At 48.8% G+C, this 16,683-nt stretch overlaps 1 protein-coding gene across 1 annotated transcript in view; it reads right to left on the reverse strand.

The window, feature by feature from the left end:
- Positions 1-16,683, reverse strand: part of TRRAP (transformation/transcription domain associated protein) — a 115,239-nt gene that overhangs the window by 46,916 nt on the left and 51,640 nt on the right. Inside the window, exons 31-44 of the mRNA XM_080829791.1 lie at positions 16,126-16,194; positions 11,749-11,868; positions 11,385-11,504; positions 10,818-10,982; positions 10,540-10,721; positions 9,887-10,085; positions 9,318-9,446; positions 7,281-7,547; positions 5,759-5,965; positions 4,589-4,747; positions 4,357-4,488; positions 3,203-3,313; positions 2,140-2,286; positions 670-883 (exon numbers count right to left, since the gene is read on the reverse strand). Coding sequence (XP_080685917.1) covers positions 670-883; positions 2,140-2,286; positions 3,203-3,313; positions 4,357-4,488; positions 4,589-4,747; positions 5,759-5,965; positions 7,281-7,547; positions 9,318-9,446; positions 9,887-10,085; positions 10,540-10,721; positions 10,818-10,982; positions 11,385-11,504; positions 11,749-11,868; positions 16,126-16,194 — 2,221 coding nt within the window. The remainder of the gene's footprint in view (positions 1-669; positions 884-2,139; positions 2,287-3,202; positions 3,314-4,356; positions 4,489-4,588; positions 4,748-5,758; positions 5,966-7,280; positions 7,548-9,317; positions 9,447-9,886; positions 10,086-10,539; positions 10,722-10,817; positions 10,983-11,384; positions 11,505-11,748; positions 11,869-16,125; positions 16,195-16,683) is intronic.

A 16,683-nucleotide genomic window follows, 5' to 3' on the forward strand; every position in this document is an offset into this window, starting at 1 on the left:
CCTTCCTCACACTAGACACTGAGCTTTAGTTATCTTAGGAACGGGAGCAACTGGCCTGGGCCGGTCTCTCCTGCTGCAGGACACATGCTTCTCTGGGCTGCTTCCGACTCGACCAAGGTAAGTGACATCTTCTCTCCCCAAGCCTTACGGGAACACGCTCAAGAGACGCTTATTTATAATACTCCAAAACCGGACCCTGGCAGCTGCTCGACATCTGACCGAACACTATAACCCAGCTCCCCTTTACTGCCTTAAGGAAATGTCATGTTCCGCTGACGAGAAACAGCATTTCCAAAGCAAGACAAAAAAATACCACGTCATGACTGCTTATGTCCATTTTTTTTTTAAAGGAACGTTGAAGGGCGACTGGGTGGCTCAGTGGGTTAAGCCTCTGCCTCGGGCTCAGGTCATGATCTCAGGGTCCTGGGATCGAGCCCTGCATGGGGCTCTCTGCTCAGTGGGGAGCCTGCTTCTCTCTCTCTCTCTCTGCCTACTTGTGATCTCTCACTTTCAAATAGATAAACTCTACCAAAAAAAAGAAAGAAAGAAACGCTGAAAGCACAAAGAGGGACAATAAAACGCTCTCTACAGGAACCAGAGGATGAGACTCTCAAGTGTCAGGCTCCGTGCCCTCCCGTCCACTCCGGCAGCAGGGCAGGGGTCACCTACTTGGCTCTGTCGGAAAAATGCTCATTAGGCGGGAGAGGAGGCTGTGGACCGCTCGCAGGACCTTGGTGTTCCCGCACGTCATGCACGCGGCGACGCCCCGCTGCAGCGGTTTGAAGCTACTGAGGATGGCCGGAGACTGGAGGACGGTGAGCAAGAAACTCAGCACTTCCAGCCCCGTGCAAATATTCCCGTAGTTGACTTGATTAGGCTGCTCCTGGAATGGAGAACACAGGTCACACACAGACGGCATCACTCCTCTGGTCCAGTCCGTTACAGAAACACAAATCAGGCAAAACTGAAAATTAAACATCCTTTTAAAAGCTCATGAAAAATACTAATACTCGATATTAAAGGGTGAGAATCAGGGGCGCCTGGCTGGCTCAGTCTGTACAGCATGTGACTCTCAAGGGTTGTGAGTTCAAGCCCCACGCCGGGTATAGTGGTTACTTAAAAATAAAATCTTGAAAAAAAAGGGAAAATCCCTAAAATTGGTCTAAAAAAGCAATCACCGAATTTCACTTCTCTCAACTTTTTTACTTAAAATACAAATATCCTTCCAAAAGGAAGTATCTTTGAGATGGCGGATCACGAAATCAATCTAACAGATGACGCTAGCATTAATAACAACAGAAAACTGAGTGCACGGTTGTTCCTTCCAACTTCTGTTTCTGTGGTCTGCACATACAGATGCATACACGGTGGGCTGAGATAAAATCTTCCACGCACTACGGGAACAACGTGGAAAGCTGCTATGAGCTCGGCACACCACGTCATGAAAATGTTAGCCTATCACGTGGCAGAGCCGTCCACTAATGGCTGAACTTGACTCAACCGTGACTGCATGAGAGGAAAGTAATTTGACCTTTGAAAAAGACAAAAGAAATTGGCAGAAAATCCAGAAGTGCTACATAAGTTAGAATCAAAGCATGTACTGCACAAAGGCAGCCTGTGAACACACGGTTTTCATAGCACAGGGAATCTTTACAACCTTTCAAAAAAACTGAGGCAATTAGGTCAGTCTTGGCAATGTAAAGTAACAAATGTTTAAAATGGGTCTGCAGCTGCCAGAAATTACAGGATCATGGTTTTTACAGAAATAAACTAAATAAAAAACCCACCAAATTAGTTCTGGGCGCTAATTTCTTTGCTACCTGACTTTACAGTGCTCAACAACAAACTACATGTCCCCTTTAAAAACTCACATTTGTTTTAGAAGTTGTCACATAAATCAGCTGAAACAGTTTATCCCAATCCAGTCAGGAGGTCAGTTTAAGAAATGAGATCTCAAGAGGCAAGAGAACTATGATGTCTCCAAAGCTCCTCCCTTGGGGCTGGGGCTCAAACTGATGTTTTAAAATCTTTTCCAGGGAGTGAAACTCCCTCCTCCTCCTTAGCAGCCATGATTGGCTGAGGGACCAGAGGGTTGGAGGTTTGGTGGCCCAGGAGCGAGGGACAGACACAGGCACCCACCACACTCATCAGCAGCTTGTCGAACCACTGCAGTTTGAGCTCAGACTTGGACCACATGTCTGGTCGCAGGGCGGTCTTCAGGAGAGTCACGCACCGGCGAGACAGCACCTCTCCAGGAGACCCGGCGGTGTTGGTGTTGTCGTTGACCTGGAAATGCACTCAGATTCAAGGCCCCGTCTCACTGTGTTCGTCTTCCGTGTCCTGACACTGCCTCTCGCCCGCGCAGCACAGCTTCCCCTCCCCCTCCCACCCCCAGCCACCTCCTCTCCCGCCTGACTCAACGGGGCCTCCTATGCTTCGGGGACCCTCTCGGATGGGGCCCTCCTGCTCCCTGGCTGGGGCGTCAGGTCAGTGGTGATGTGTACTCATTTGCGTGGTATATGGATCAGTGTCGGGCAGCTCCCCAGAACAGGGCCTGAGCTCCCCGCCATGGACCTCCTGGGCTGTGCCTAGCACGCCAGAGCACCAAGAAGGGACTGGTTCGATCACTGAGCAGATTCTTCTCAGTACTCTGAAATCCTCACCGGTATGGTGAGACCTAATATTCCGTTTAATAATTACACAAACCAAAGATTCCCAGATTCTTAAAAAAAAAAAAAAAAAACTACTTAGGAAAATTTCACTCGTGATGTTTTTTGAAAAGGAAAGATAAAGTTTCAGAAATAGATTTCCAACAAATCCATGAAAATACATACTGACGTGAATAACAAACACAACTTTTAAAGGCACTTAAATTACTAAATGTCGTATATAATTTATGTACGTTGGATCATCCTAGCAGCACCTTTATGAGACAGGTACCTTGGAGGTTAAATAACCTGGCCAGTTTCAAAATATGCCATTATCACCACGGAAAGAAAAAAAAACGGTTTTAAAATATCTTATCACTCATAAAACACAGGCAGGTTTCAGAAATATTAGCATGTCATGAAATCAATGGAATCTGGTACAAAAGAGCCTCAGACCTTGGTTTGTCTATTTCTATCAGACACAACAGTCTGGAATCTACTAAGAAGTCTTTGTTTTCAAGAAGCCTGAGCATTAGACATCCAGAAAGCCGTACCTGGCAAGCCACACGGATGAGGAAGTTCACCACGGTGTCTGTGTGCTGCTTATCGATAGGCTTGGCAAGAAGGGAGTCTGCTCCCGGCAGTGACTGGCTCCTCCCGAACACCTACGAGAGGCAGGAAGAACATATTTAACGACGCATTCCCAACACAGGCTACGGACCCACGCAGCCAGCTCACAGAACGCCGTCCTCATGGGGCAGACGCTGTTCTGGGCGCTCCCCTGACTTCGATCTGGTAAGAGAGCCGTGGGTGCTCTGCTCTGTGAACTGCATGTGGAAGAGGGAAGCGCAAGAGAAGGGAGAGGAGCTGGGAGGCTCCGTGGTGAGCCGGCCGGGCAGGGCTCACGCCAGGAAGAGCGGCTTGCCACCGCCATGGGCGGACACGTAAACAGACAAAACCTCATGTGGTTCTGGGACGCCAAGCCAGACACAGGTGGTTGCAGAGACCGTGCTCAGGAAGAATGGGGAGGGGAGGGGCAGTTCCACCGGGACAGCGAGGGACACAGTCATCACCTCAATAAGGGGCGAGGAGAGCGAGCAACCTCAGGGCTCTCTCAGTGGCTGCCCTCCAACAAAATGGGACAATCGCTTAAAAAACAACACAACACGGGTGCACGTTCTCAATGTCAATCTTCTTACCCTACAGTGTTTCTCTCAGTGTCTTACTGCAAGGAATGAACCATTCTCGTCTGAACCCTAAGGGTATTAAACGTATATCAAGAAAACGCCATCTGGGGGTGCCTGGGTGGCTCAGTGGGTTAAGCCTCTGCCTTCGGCTTGGGTCATGATCCCAGGGTCCTGGGATCGAGCCCCACATCGGGCTCTCTGCTCAGTGGGGAGCCTGCTCCCCGCCCCCCGCCTGCCTCTCTGCCTACTTGTGATCTCTGTGTGTCCAATAAATAAATAAAATATTAAAAAAAAAAAAAGAAAGAAAGAAAAGAAAACGCCGTCTGGTGACTTGGGAAACATAGCAGGTAAGCTGGTGTCACTGGGGTCCCCCCGTTGAGCGCAGCCTTTCCCAGCTGTGTCTCAGGCATGGTGCTGGGTACCGACCGAGGCACACTGAGAATTTGTGGAGTAAATGAACAAACTCCCTCGAGGAAGACCCCATAAAAGCAAGCACACAGGGCACGTGCCCACATGCTCACCGCGCTGATGGCTCCCGTGGCCGTCCTGAAGCGTTTCACCTCCTGGGCGGAATCCACCGATAGGCCTCTCTTAATGGAGGAGACAGAGTTGACACCTTCTCCACTGGAATTCGGGTCCATGTCCGAATCCGGCTTTAAAAAAAACACACACACACACACGACCTCACCGACTGATTTCTAAGGAGAAGCAGAAGCAATGCCGTCTGGGACAACACAGGTCTGGGAGCCATACCTGCTGGTCCTTGATCCTCTGCAGTTCCCACTTGATGACGACCTCCGACAGGTCAACGGCCAGCCTCCTCTGCTCGATGGTGACGCTGGGCGTGAAGCCCAGCCTCTGCATGGCGCTGACCATGTGCTGCACCAAGTGGTGTCGCACCGGGTAGTACACCTGTGGGCACAGGGTCGCGTCACGCCTCCAGAACCCGAAACACACACACGCACAAACACACGTGCTTAATGCGGACTCCTGCTCAAGACCACTGACCCACGGCCGAGCGAGGAAATTCTCATCCCCCCCGAGGACGTGTGTGGGCGTTTACCACCCCACCCCCACCCCAGCCCCTTGCTGAGTCACCAGAGAACACTGTATTTCAGCCCTTTAGTACCATCTCCAAAGAATGGTCAAACACAGGGGCACCTGGGTGGCTCAGCTGGTTAAGTGTCATCTTCTGCTCAGGTCACGATCCCCCTTTGGGGAGTCTGCTTCTCCCTTTCCCTCTGTCCCTCCCCCCTGCTCACATGCAGGCACGCTCTCACAAATGAATAAAAAAATCATTAAAAAAAAAAAGGAGGGGGAAAAAAAAGGAGAAAAAAAAGTGTTGAAACATTGAATTCTCTTTAGGTAGGCAAGACTACTAACATGTACCAAACTTCAGACTTGATGTTACAGACATTCAGCCATACCAAGAGACAAATCACTGATTCTAAAAGAGCTGGCTGTAAAGAAATTTCTCCTCTATCAGAAATCTACAGGAAATATTTACATTTGAATCAATCTAACAAAGTGGGGCATTTGGCTCTAGAGAAGGAGGTGCCAACGCCACAAAACAACTCTTTAAGCCAAGTTACCAAAACCGAGAGCTAACGATGACTACCTCCCAAAGCAGTAAGTCATCAGTACTCACGATTACCTGTGTCCTTACAAGAAAAACACAGTCCTAGACAGAAGCAGACACCTGGGACGCAGTCTCTACACCAGAACCATTTCCATGTTGACAAAACCAGACACACACATGCAGACACACGCGCGTACACACACACACACGCATCAATGGACCAGAAGTAACTTTTCTAAAAGGTGAATAGCCACCTTATTACCCCAGAAATTAAACAGAAGCAAAAGGTCAAAGCATATGCCTGAACATGCCACACAGCCCCGTCTACACTGCTTTCTACACACCTTGAAATGCTGCACGATCAGATGCAGAATGTGAACCAACTGAGGGACCGTGTGGCCCTCCTCCACAATGATCTTCCTCGTCCAGTGGGTCAGCATCTGGTGCCCATCCTCCATCCTGGCAGGCACCGCTGGGGTCAGTATGGCCATCGCTTGTCTGACGATTGCTCGGGCTTCCATCGCGTGGGCCTTGAGCAGACTGTGAAATACCTTAATGCAGGGAAGAGATTCTTACGTGGGATGAGAACGAAGACTCAGAGAAACAAGAAAAAACCCAATCACTGAACCAAGGCAGGGTATTTCTGCAAAATGATTTTTACAAAATTCCTCTGGGCTATCTTATTGGGAAAGAACACAGTTGCTTCCTCCTTCATTAAGTTTTGAGTGATGAACACATTCATTCTCTTCTTACCGAGCACTCACTATGGGCCAATGTCGGGCTAGTGTACAGTGCATAAAGATGAGTGAGACCTAGTTCCCCGCAGGGACTTGCTCTCATGTAACCCACGGCAAGTCAGCTGAAGCAGAGACCCTTTCTTTCCCGCCACCATGTGGCAAAGGGAGCGAAAGGAGCTGCCATGGGAGGCAGTCTTAGGCTAGTGCAAGTGAGAGGTGACGTCCTGACGTCAGTAATGTCACAGGACACAAAGACTACCTGACAGGTGCTGAGGGTTAAGGGGACAGGACAGGTGTTGGAAATCAGTAAGATTCACCCAAGCCCAGACACTGGGGGAGCTACAGAGTGTCAGGGCTGGTCCCTGGGTCTCTGGCTGGGCGGACAGCACCACAGAGGCGTGCCTATGGGAGGTGATGTCTGAGGCCATGGGCTCTGTCGAGGTCTTGGATTTACCACCACAGAAGCTCACAAGACAAGGAGTCAGAGGAAAACATTTAGAAGTGACCTCACAGAAGAGGACAAGGGCGATCACTTATAAAAGGTTAACGGGACACACTGAGTGCTGAAGTGTATTACCACCTTTAACTCTTAAGAGACAGTAATTTACACACTCAGGGTCATCAGAATTTGTGAAAGCAAAAAACAAACTCAAACCCAGAGCCGTCTGGCACCAAGGCCTAAACCACTGAGGGACTCAGGGAAGATCTCTTGTCGTCAGCAGAGGATCAAGACAGCATGAGGGTTCTGAAGCGCCTCATGTCTTTAGCTAAGGAGTGGACTGAGCCTTCCAGTAGAGTTTCAGCAGACCAGAGAATGGAAGCCAGAATGCACTGTGTAGAGGAGCATGAGGTGGACAAAGGGGACATTTTGTTGTTTCAACAGCAAGGCTGCCGAGGAACGAGAGAGCAGAGCAGGAACTGGGGAGGGAGGAGAGAATGCACAGTCACGGGAGAGCTCAGAGAGCTTAAAGATGGCAGAAAGGAGCATTTTTAATGGTTTCGGGAAAGACAACAGGAAAGGAGGCCCCGATGGTGGGAGGGGGTGGCGTGCACATGTGCACAAGCCCACAGAGTGTCGGGAGGAGCTGGGGGGGGGGGGCAGGGGGCCCAGGAGGGAGCCTCGCGGCACCTGAAGGACGATTTTCTTGTGTATGGCAAACTTGGCAATGATGTGCGCCAGCAGCAGGTGGCCACTGTATTTGCAGGCCGGGTCCACGCAGGCCTTGGAGAGCAGGCACGGCCACGCGAAGGTCATGAGGCGGCGCAGCTTGCTGTTGCGGTTCTTGTTGTTGTCGTGGATGTGGTGCGGGGCGTGCTCCACCAGCAGCGTGGCGAACTGCAGGAGGTAAATCCTCAGGGAGTCCAGCATGTCCGCCTGCTTCTCGGGGTCCAGCACCTGAGGGGCACGCAAGGAAAGAACTCACTTCTGGCCGTGTACACTGAGACCTATGAAGGGTTCTACAACAAGCTTATGCTTTTACAGCACGCACACACACACACACACACTATACGTGCATATATAACATCGTTTTAGGACAAGGGAAGCAATGACGTCACATCAATTTTCCTCTCACGTGCATGGATTAGAAACTCACTGCATTTATGCCAATGCCGAAGGGCAGGCGCCCCCTGCAGGGGGTGAAGGTACCTGAGGGGACAAGGAGGGCCTCCTCTTTGATACGAGGTAACTGATTCAGGGTGGATTTTAATTCCAAGTAATTGGGATTTTTTCCTAGTCAGTTATTAATGATCTTGTCCTGATTTTTGAGTACTGTGATCAGAAAATGCTACCCAGAAAACAAATCTCTACAGAAACGGTTACAGTTTTCTACGTAATCAAGTATCAGATTCCTACATTTTATGAATACAAAAACAAAAGTACACCTCAAGGAACACCCCACATGTCTCTACTGAATCTGGTGCACCGCTGGCATCATCCTTCAAGGGGGCTTCCTGACCCCCTTCCGTCTACCAGAAAGCTCTGAAAGGCTGAAGTCTTCCCCCACAACTGTGCTTTCGTCAGGGTCCCTTTAGACCCCTGCCCCCACTCTCCCTGGACGGCCCCACCCTGGGGCCCCCACCTGCCTGCTGCCATCTGTCCTCCTCCAACACTCAAATCCTAGCTCCTCACTTGTGCCGCGTCAGCAGCATCCAACCCCAAAGACAGTCCAGAGAGGATAGTACAGCTGCCCAGAAAAAGGCAAATATCACCACGGGGACTCGAAAAGATCCCCTGGGCTCAGCTCGAATTCCTAGAGAAGGTAGAGGTGGGATGAAAACTGCAGAAAAGAGGCCTGTCTTATGCAACAAAGACTATGGAAGGACCAATAACTGCCCATGGGAACAGTCCCCTCCACCTGGATCCTAGGACAGAAGAGTGACAGAGGGGTGAGAAACTGAGTCCTTCCCAAGGGCGTTCAGGCAGCTGTGGTGTGCTGCGAGGCATAGCCTGGGGCTCACAGCACCCCAGCGAACGTGTAAACCACACGCTCCACGACCTAAAGCCAACATAGCGCCTGCCAGTGAAGTTCGAAGGCCTGACCTGCACAGAATAGCCCACACCCCGCCCCCACCCCTGACCCGGCGAGAAACACTGGGCAGGCATTTCTCCAGGAAACACACGCCCCCTCTGCTGCAAACAGGAAACGCAGCCGTAAGAAACTGTAACACCTAAGGTAACTTTAGACATCACGGCTGCCACGGCAACGGTTTTGCGAACTTGACAACAAAAGGTCCTGGGGGGCGGGGGAGAAGGAAGGGGGAACCAGATCCGGTCTGATGTTCCCACTGGGTTTTGGTAGATTCTTTTGCAGAGCTAAAGATGAAAACTGTACTTCAAAAACGTTGACCAGCAAGAGGGGTTTTTCCAAATTAACTCTGATAATCTGAGTTTTTACTGACATATGTTCTACTTCTCACTGGGCTCTTATTAGTGTGGAAAGTCAGTCCATTCTAAAGCGAAGATGCCTTTAAAACTGCACCAGTAAGAATTACAATGCTCTGCTAGAAATGAACGAAATCATGGAAAAAAAGAACCTTAGGGAAATATGCTTATTTCAACGAACCCACCACACATGCGCACACACGCACACGCACACATTCTCTCTGTCTCACTCACGCATCTGCTAAGTTACTTTTCATGCCAACGTATTATTAGTGATGCCACCTTGGTTATAAACACACTGGTGATGCTTTCCGGGTTATCGCCTTCTGGGTTGGGAGGTCCCAAGAGCTGCTCTCCTTCCCCCTTCTCAAAGCTGTATAAGAAAGCAGGATTCAAGATATGCTGCAGAACCTACAAAAAAATTTAAAAATGAAGGAGGAGGAAAGCAAAGCCATGCTCTTTGTTTCTTTATGAAGGTGGGCGGGACCACCAGGGGGTCACTTTTGCACCCGGGAAGCTAGAGCTCAGTCACGGGTTATGACTCATCATCCCGACTTTTACTCAAGCAATCAGCTGGAAAGGGAGAGTAAAACAGGAGGAAACGTGACATCAGTCTGTCTGCTCTCCTCGTGTCCGACAAGTCATTTTCTAAAAACAAGGACACTAACAAACTACTACTCAGCACTGGTTCTCTAGGACCTGCCGCATGCTTCTCAACAAGGGCACTTTCCTCACAGCAGTCCCCATGCTGTGTAAGTGTCACTAGAGGCACAGCAGATGAACAGGCCCTCGCTTCCCTAGGAAACGCGCCCCGATGCCCGCAGCTCCCATCGTCTAACGGTGGGACTCACCTTGGCCTTCAGCTCGTCTCCAAAGTTGGGGTCATTGAAGTCCACAAAGCGAAAAAACAGGGCACGTTTCTGAGAAATGTTGTAATTTTTGGGAATCTCTTCCTCCATATACTCTTTCAAAAACGTCATGTTGCAGAGAAAACGACCGGTAAAGGCCCGGAGCAGCTGGAACAGCAATTCTATGTCGCCGTAATTCCGTCTGCGGGGTCAAGCGAGAGCACAGATGAAGTCCCGGCCCACTTCAGGACTAGGCAGCATCTTTGAGCTGCCTTTCTTTCATTCATCTATTTTTGTTTTTTTTTTAAAAAGATTTTATTTATTTATTTGACAGACAGAGATCACAAGTAGGCAGAGAGGCAGGCAGAGAGAGAGGAGAAAGCAGGCTCCCTGCTGAGCAGAGAGCCCGATGCGGGGCTGGATCCCAGGACCCTGAGACCATGACCTGAGCCAAAGGCAGAGGCTTTAACCCACTAGGCCACCCAGGCGCCCCTGGGCTGACTTTCAACAGCTCAAAGTCCCCGTTTGCTCTCTGTAACAAACGTGACTACACGTGGCCAGTGAACCACAGCTCAGCCCAAACTCCCAGGCAGGCTCTGGCTTCGCCTGCAGGACAGAAGAAGTCACTCGACGGGCAGGCAAACAGATGCACCCACTTGCAGTAATTCAGCAGACAGTAGGCCAGCAGCTTGGGCTCCTTCCAGTTGGTGGCAGCCATGTTCTCCTTCCGGTGTCTTTCTTGGAAGGTTTCACTGACCCACACGCGCCTCAACTGGCTCACCAGAGAATGCTGATTGGCCAGCCAGGAGTCGTCATTCTTAACTATAATACTTATGATCTGTCAAAGAAGTGACAGGGTTAGGGAACTGACAGGGTTCTGTGTGTGTCTTGCCTAAACTTTCAGGATTTCAGGTGCTCAGGGAAGAGAGGCTACCTTGATGGCCTGGAACTGGAGGTCCAGGCGCATGGTGCTGGTGCTGGGCGAGCCGGGGCGCACAGCAGTCTGCGTGCCGCCGGGCACCAACAGAGTGATGAACCTGTTGGGGTTAGCTGCCAGCACGTCTCGCAGAGGTCTGGCATCTTTGTGTTTTAAGAAACTCTGAAAATGAAACAAAACAAGCCATTTTAAGCTAGGCCAAACTCACAAAAGATTTAGATATTCTGAATTCTAAGGTTCTTTCTAAATATTTCCAGGCAGGCTAAAAAGTCTCCGTAAGTACCCTTTAAAAAAAAAAAAAAGTGCTCCTCAGCAGTAATAATACTTTGTGATTATAGGGGTCTCATAACCTCAGCAGCTCATTCACTTGTTACCACCATCAAAATCCTAAAGGATTCCTCCACTCCAACTTTCTGCAACAACAATGATGTTTCTAGCACTCGGACACATGACAGAAAAGTAAAGTTGAAGCACTGAGCAGTGAACTATGAATTTCAGATTTCAGAGCACACTGGCTGACACAAGTCTGCAGGGACCCCTGACTCCAACTCCTCGTGCGCCTACCATGAACATTCTGCTCCACTGGGGATCATTCAGCGTCGCTTCCATCATGAACAGCTCTACCGTCTGTGAGGGGTGCCGTGTCAAGAACTTGATCAGAGGCTCTCTGAAGGGACTGCCGGCCTAGAAAACATGGGGGGAAACGGCATCTTCTCAGGGCTTGCGGCTTCGTTGGTCGACCGACCTACCATGGCAGGAGGCGGCACGTCTCCCCCTTGTGACTGGTGTGCGCTACAGCCATAAGCAAATATTAACATCAGACATCTTCATGCTGTTAGATTAATGCATCTAAAATATAACAAAGTGAAAACATCACAAGCCAGCAGACAGAGAAAGGATCAGAAGTAACCCCGAGTTTGACCATTACCTCAATCAACATAGCCCGTTCTGTTTTCATCACCACCTCTAACAAAGGCTTGACCAGAGTTTGAGGTGCAGCTGGGATCAGATGAAAAAGGTTTATAATTGCTGAACAAATTTTCATCTCCTAGTGAAGAAAACCAGAAATTACAAAATAGGCCAATTAACGTCGCCAGCTAGAGATACCAACATTACTACAGACCCTACTATGGTCTAGCTCCATTCGCAAAGCTAGCCACCAGAAGCAGAGAATTAACATGTAAAAAGCCACAAGTTACCGACGTCAGGTTACTGCTGTGGCTCAAGGAAAGTAACTGCCCTTGGCCTTGAGATTTTATCTGTCAACGGAGGGGAGATGGAGCTGTGTACACCTGACGTGATTGTGCTGTGTCTGTTTTCAAGAACAGGGCCGGGGGTTGGAAGTGAGCTGCTGGGTTGCCTGTGCCAGCCCCTCCTGGAGGAGGGGACGAGCATGCCTGTGGCCGTGACAGTGTTACGATTCCCCCGCTTTGCTGTGACATCATGGGGTCTTCCCGATATACTAAGGTCTGAGGGCACAGACTCCTTCTGCCCTCAAAACTTAGCACAAAGAAAGTCTTCAAAACATCGTCAAGTATTTATCCTGAAAATTAGACATTAATGTAAATAAAGTGACCATGGTACTAAGTATTTGTCAACCAGGCCTATGAGGCTGACAAACTCCTACTGAAGCATACGAAAAATGTGAAATGCCAAGATTTCTGCACCTTTTAAGGTGCTAAGAGCTCCATGGTCAATGGCTCTTGTTCCAACGTTCTGCTCTCAGTGGCAGTCCCCATGGTTTGGAATCCGCAATTCAAAGAGACCCCACGTGACCAGAGCCCTGGCCAGACAAGGGAAGACTCCCTGATGTACCGCCCTGCCTCGTGTGCAACAGGTGGCCCGTCACACTAAGCACAGTAAAACGGGGATGATAAACACTTGTCAGGAGGGACCACACCCCAGGGCGTCTGAGATACTTCCCCGAAAGCCTCTACCAAGGGAAAGGCCAAACAGTGAGCTGGGGAAGAAATGACAAAAGGTGGCTCAGGGTCACCCCACCTCTCCTGTAGAGCTCTCTTCTACAGAATTGCCAGGTCTTCACACAGAGCAAGCTCTGTTCTGAAATCACAGCCTGCTCATAATGGCACTTTTGCATTATGGGTTTTCGTTTTCAAAGTGCAAACAATCACTTATTTTGGTCTCCACAACACCACCGGAAGATAGGACTGACGGATGTTATCATCCCCATTTTACAGCAGAGGGAAAGCTCGGGGTCTGAATGTCCGAGGTCCCAGTGTCGGGACAACATCGGTGTGGTGTGCGTGAGCGAGAGATGCGGGGGGACTGGGTGCGGAGAGGCAAGGAGGTCTTAAACTCCAGGCAGGCAGGCACTTGGGAGTGTGAAAGAAAGTAGAGCTCCTCCCAACTCCTAGCAGGTATGACACTCTCTGTGTGGTTTCCTCCCAAGAGGCTGCTAGATGTATGAGCTCATACGAACATTCTGAGAGCGAAACCCAGTCGAATCTTAAACGGTGTTGACATACTGCCATTCGAACATGTAGAAAAACCAAAGAACTTAGAATCTTGCTTAAAACGTCCTAATAGGAAACATGCGTGGCATCCGGACAGTTCACAGCAATGGTACTAATACGACTCTGCCACAGACAGACGATACGGCTCACTGCACTCCAAGGCACAACGCACTCTGTCCACCACAGAACCACAAGTCACAGCAAAACCAAATACGACAACACCCCCTCCTGCGCCTCCACTGGGATTCTCACCTCTACCCCTTCCATGGCAGGCTGAACCAAAGCAAAAATTACAGCATGAAAAAAGGCAACAAAAAGGTAAAAAGGAAAAGAAAAGAAAAGAAAATATAAACTGTTCTTCACAGTGCAAGTCATAAACTGACTTTAATAGGGTTGTTCTCACCTCAAACTGACAGAATGGAGACAAGGAACATCTCCCGCACTCGGAAATGCTTTCCTGAGGATGGGGAGGAAAATCATCTTTTTTTTTTTCTATTTATGTTATTTACATAAAAACTTCCCATATACTCATACACAGTAAGGATTATTGGGGGGGGAAACAAGACAGTAAAGACAATTATCAAAAAGCACACAGTAATTGGCAAATGCTCAGCAGCAAAAAAGTACACCTTCCACCCTTCAGACGTCAAAACAGAGCCCTTCAGAGAGTGTGAACAGTGCATGTCCCTTCCCTAGATCAAATTTAAAAAGCAGGAATTTCGGAATTCTGGCCCAGGGGGAGAAACTATTGTAAGCAAATACATTTAAAACTCTGTTTCTGTTTCGAGTAAGTTACGATCTTAGGTGCAGCACGGACGTTAACGAAATGCTCTTCCTCTTTTCCAGCGGAAGTCAGGAGAGTACCAGGTGGGTTAGCCCCCGAAATGGGGCACGTGTGAGGCCCCCACCCCCGGGGAACCCGCAGGCCAGGATGCCGCCCACAGAGAGCTGGGTTATTCTGGGAAGCTGTGTACGCACACACAGACACCGCACGGCAAGGGGTCGGGAGCTCTCCCCCGGGAGCTTAACGCTAAGCAGCAAACCTTCCTAAAAACGGTGCTCATGCGGAGCTCTGATCTTCAGGGTACACAGCATCACAGAAAAGCTCGGATTTGTTTTATTATAAATAGTCAACTACTTAACATGTCTTCAGTTGTAGGTTCACCAGTCATGTAATATTATTTGGGGAGTCAACCAAATGGGGACAGACTACGATCTAAGATCCAACCCCAACCCTGAACAACATTCATAAAAAACGATCAGAGCTCAAGGACAGAAAGGCGGCTTGGCCTCGAGCGGAGGCAATGAAACTGGGCACGCTGCTCATGAACCCCAAACACCACGGCCCGAGGCCACCCCCGCAGAGCTGGGTGCTCCCAGGCCGGTCAGGAAGTGGACTCCTAGGATGGTCACAACACGTTTCTGTAGGAGCTGGAAGACTTTCCAGTACCCACAGCTCCGTCTCCTGCCCACTGCCTCTGCTCCATCCAAGAAGCCCTCCGAGTAACGTGCTGTAAAAGTTGATGGAATCTTTCTGATCTAATGGAAATCATTCACTTGCCCCCTAGAGGTTGTTTGATGTTTATTCTAGAACTGTGTGTTTCAGAAAATTAACAGATTATAAAACAAATATAAAATTTAGAGCAAAAATACCTAGCGGATGAGAGATGGGGAGGAAAGGCACAGAGGCACCTGTACCTACTCCCAAGAGTTTAGGCTTTGAATATACACTCTGCTCTCCCCCACGAAGAGTTCCTGATTTTTCCCTTTGTGTATAAATAACAAACCTCCCAAGAGGTGATGGTGGTATAACACTCCTAAAAAAAGTGTAAAATCCTGGTTTAGTTTTGCTTTAGTTGGCTGTTTTTAAAAGCAGCAGGAATTGAGACTTACATAAACAAAACACCTTGACACAGAATGGCCAAAACAAAGCATAATAAAGCCAAAGAAAAAAAAAATTCCAAGTTGGGATGAAACATAGCATCCGACAAATGCGCAGAGGAAGACAAAAAGCCACGTTGATTATGCCTCTGAGGAGCTATAGCGTTCCCTCGTTAGGACACTGCCGTACAATTTCACCAGGTGTAACAGGACCTTAGGGAAAACACGATCCTACCGATTGGACAGTCATCAACTTGGAAAGTATTTTAAATGAATATTAACATACAGAGATTAGATTCAAAACAGCAAGAACCATTATTTTTAAGAGTGAAGTCTTAAAATGACCAACATCAGACACATAAAAAAATTTACCTAAAGTAGTTTTCCCTGAAAGCCATAAAAATGGGTTTTCAAGTACTGGCCGTTTGATTTTTGGCAAACAGTTGGGGTGGGGATTCAGACCTGTCAACATACATGTCAGTATCTATGTCATGCTTTGCTACATTCTCAGTGTCTGAAGCCCTGAAACCTACACTTAGTTTCATGAGGCAGTGATGATGGGAAGCAATGGGAAACCACGGCTGAGAAATGCACCCCATGCAAACAGCAGCTGCCAAGAACAGTCTAGAAAATACACTTTATACACTTTACGGCAAAACCAGTAAAATTAAAAATACTAACATTACAAGCATCCCAGAATTCTTATCAACGAAAATGCATTAACGTAAACAAAAAGAGATTTTAAAGAAACACAAAAAGGAATGTTCCAATCATTAAGAAAAACAAAGGCAAAATGTAATTGCTAGTAGAAGATGTTCAACAATTTACATGACTATAATCACATAAACTGGGCTTCTGACCGGGATTTTAATTAAAAGCCCTGCTTCGATATTAACATTGTCAACAGCAGTGGCACGGGTGCCCTTCCCAGAAGCAAACAAGTCACTCACGTTTCCGTCGCTCCTCTGGCCCCCTTTGTGGGTGAGGACCACCACCTCCATCCACTTTCGTAGATGTTGCTGTTGGAAAAAACAACATCCTTAGACATTCTTCTCTCACACGTGATCAGTTCAATTCCATGCTGTCCTTAGATGAAAATTCATATGTAATCACTAACTTCCACCGTATTCCATGTGAGGATGGCAGTGTTCAAATCTGAAACAGCCCGAACATTGAACTGGAGGGAGTAACCGGCATTTGCATCATGTTCTATGAGCAGAAGGCTGAATTTGCCCTGATGGAACAGGAAACGTCCTGAAAGCTGGCCATTCCGATACGGCATTTTACCACTGCGCTCCTATGACCACGTTACTTTGCGCTGCACCTGTTCATGCAGAGCCTTGAGGAGCCAGGCACCAGGCTAGGGCTCCCCGGGGTGGAGAAGTGAACAGGCAGACATCATCCCTATCCTCGTTCCAGCTCGGGTTCTAGCGGGGAGAGCAAGGTGAAATACCCGGGGCGCCGGCTGTGGCACAGTCACGGTAAGGGTTGTAGAAGAGGAATAGGAA

The sequence above is a fragment of the Martes martes genome (genome assembly GCF_963455335.1).
Source record: "Martes martes genome assembly, chromosome: 18".
In the NCBI taxonomy this organism is placed as follows: domain Eukaryota; kingdom Metazoa; phylum Chordata; class Mammalia; order Carnivora; family Mustelidae; genus Martes; species Martes martes.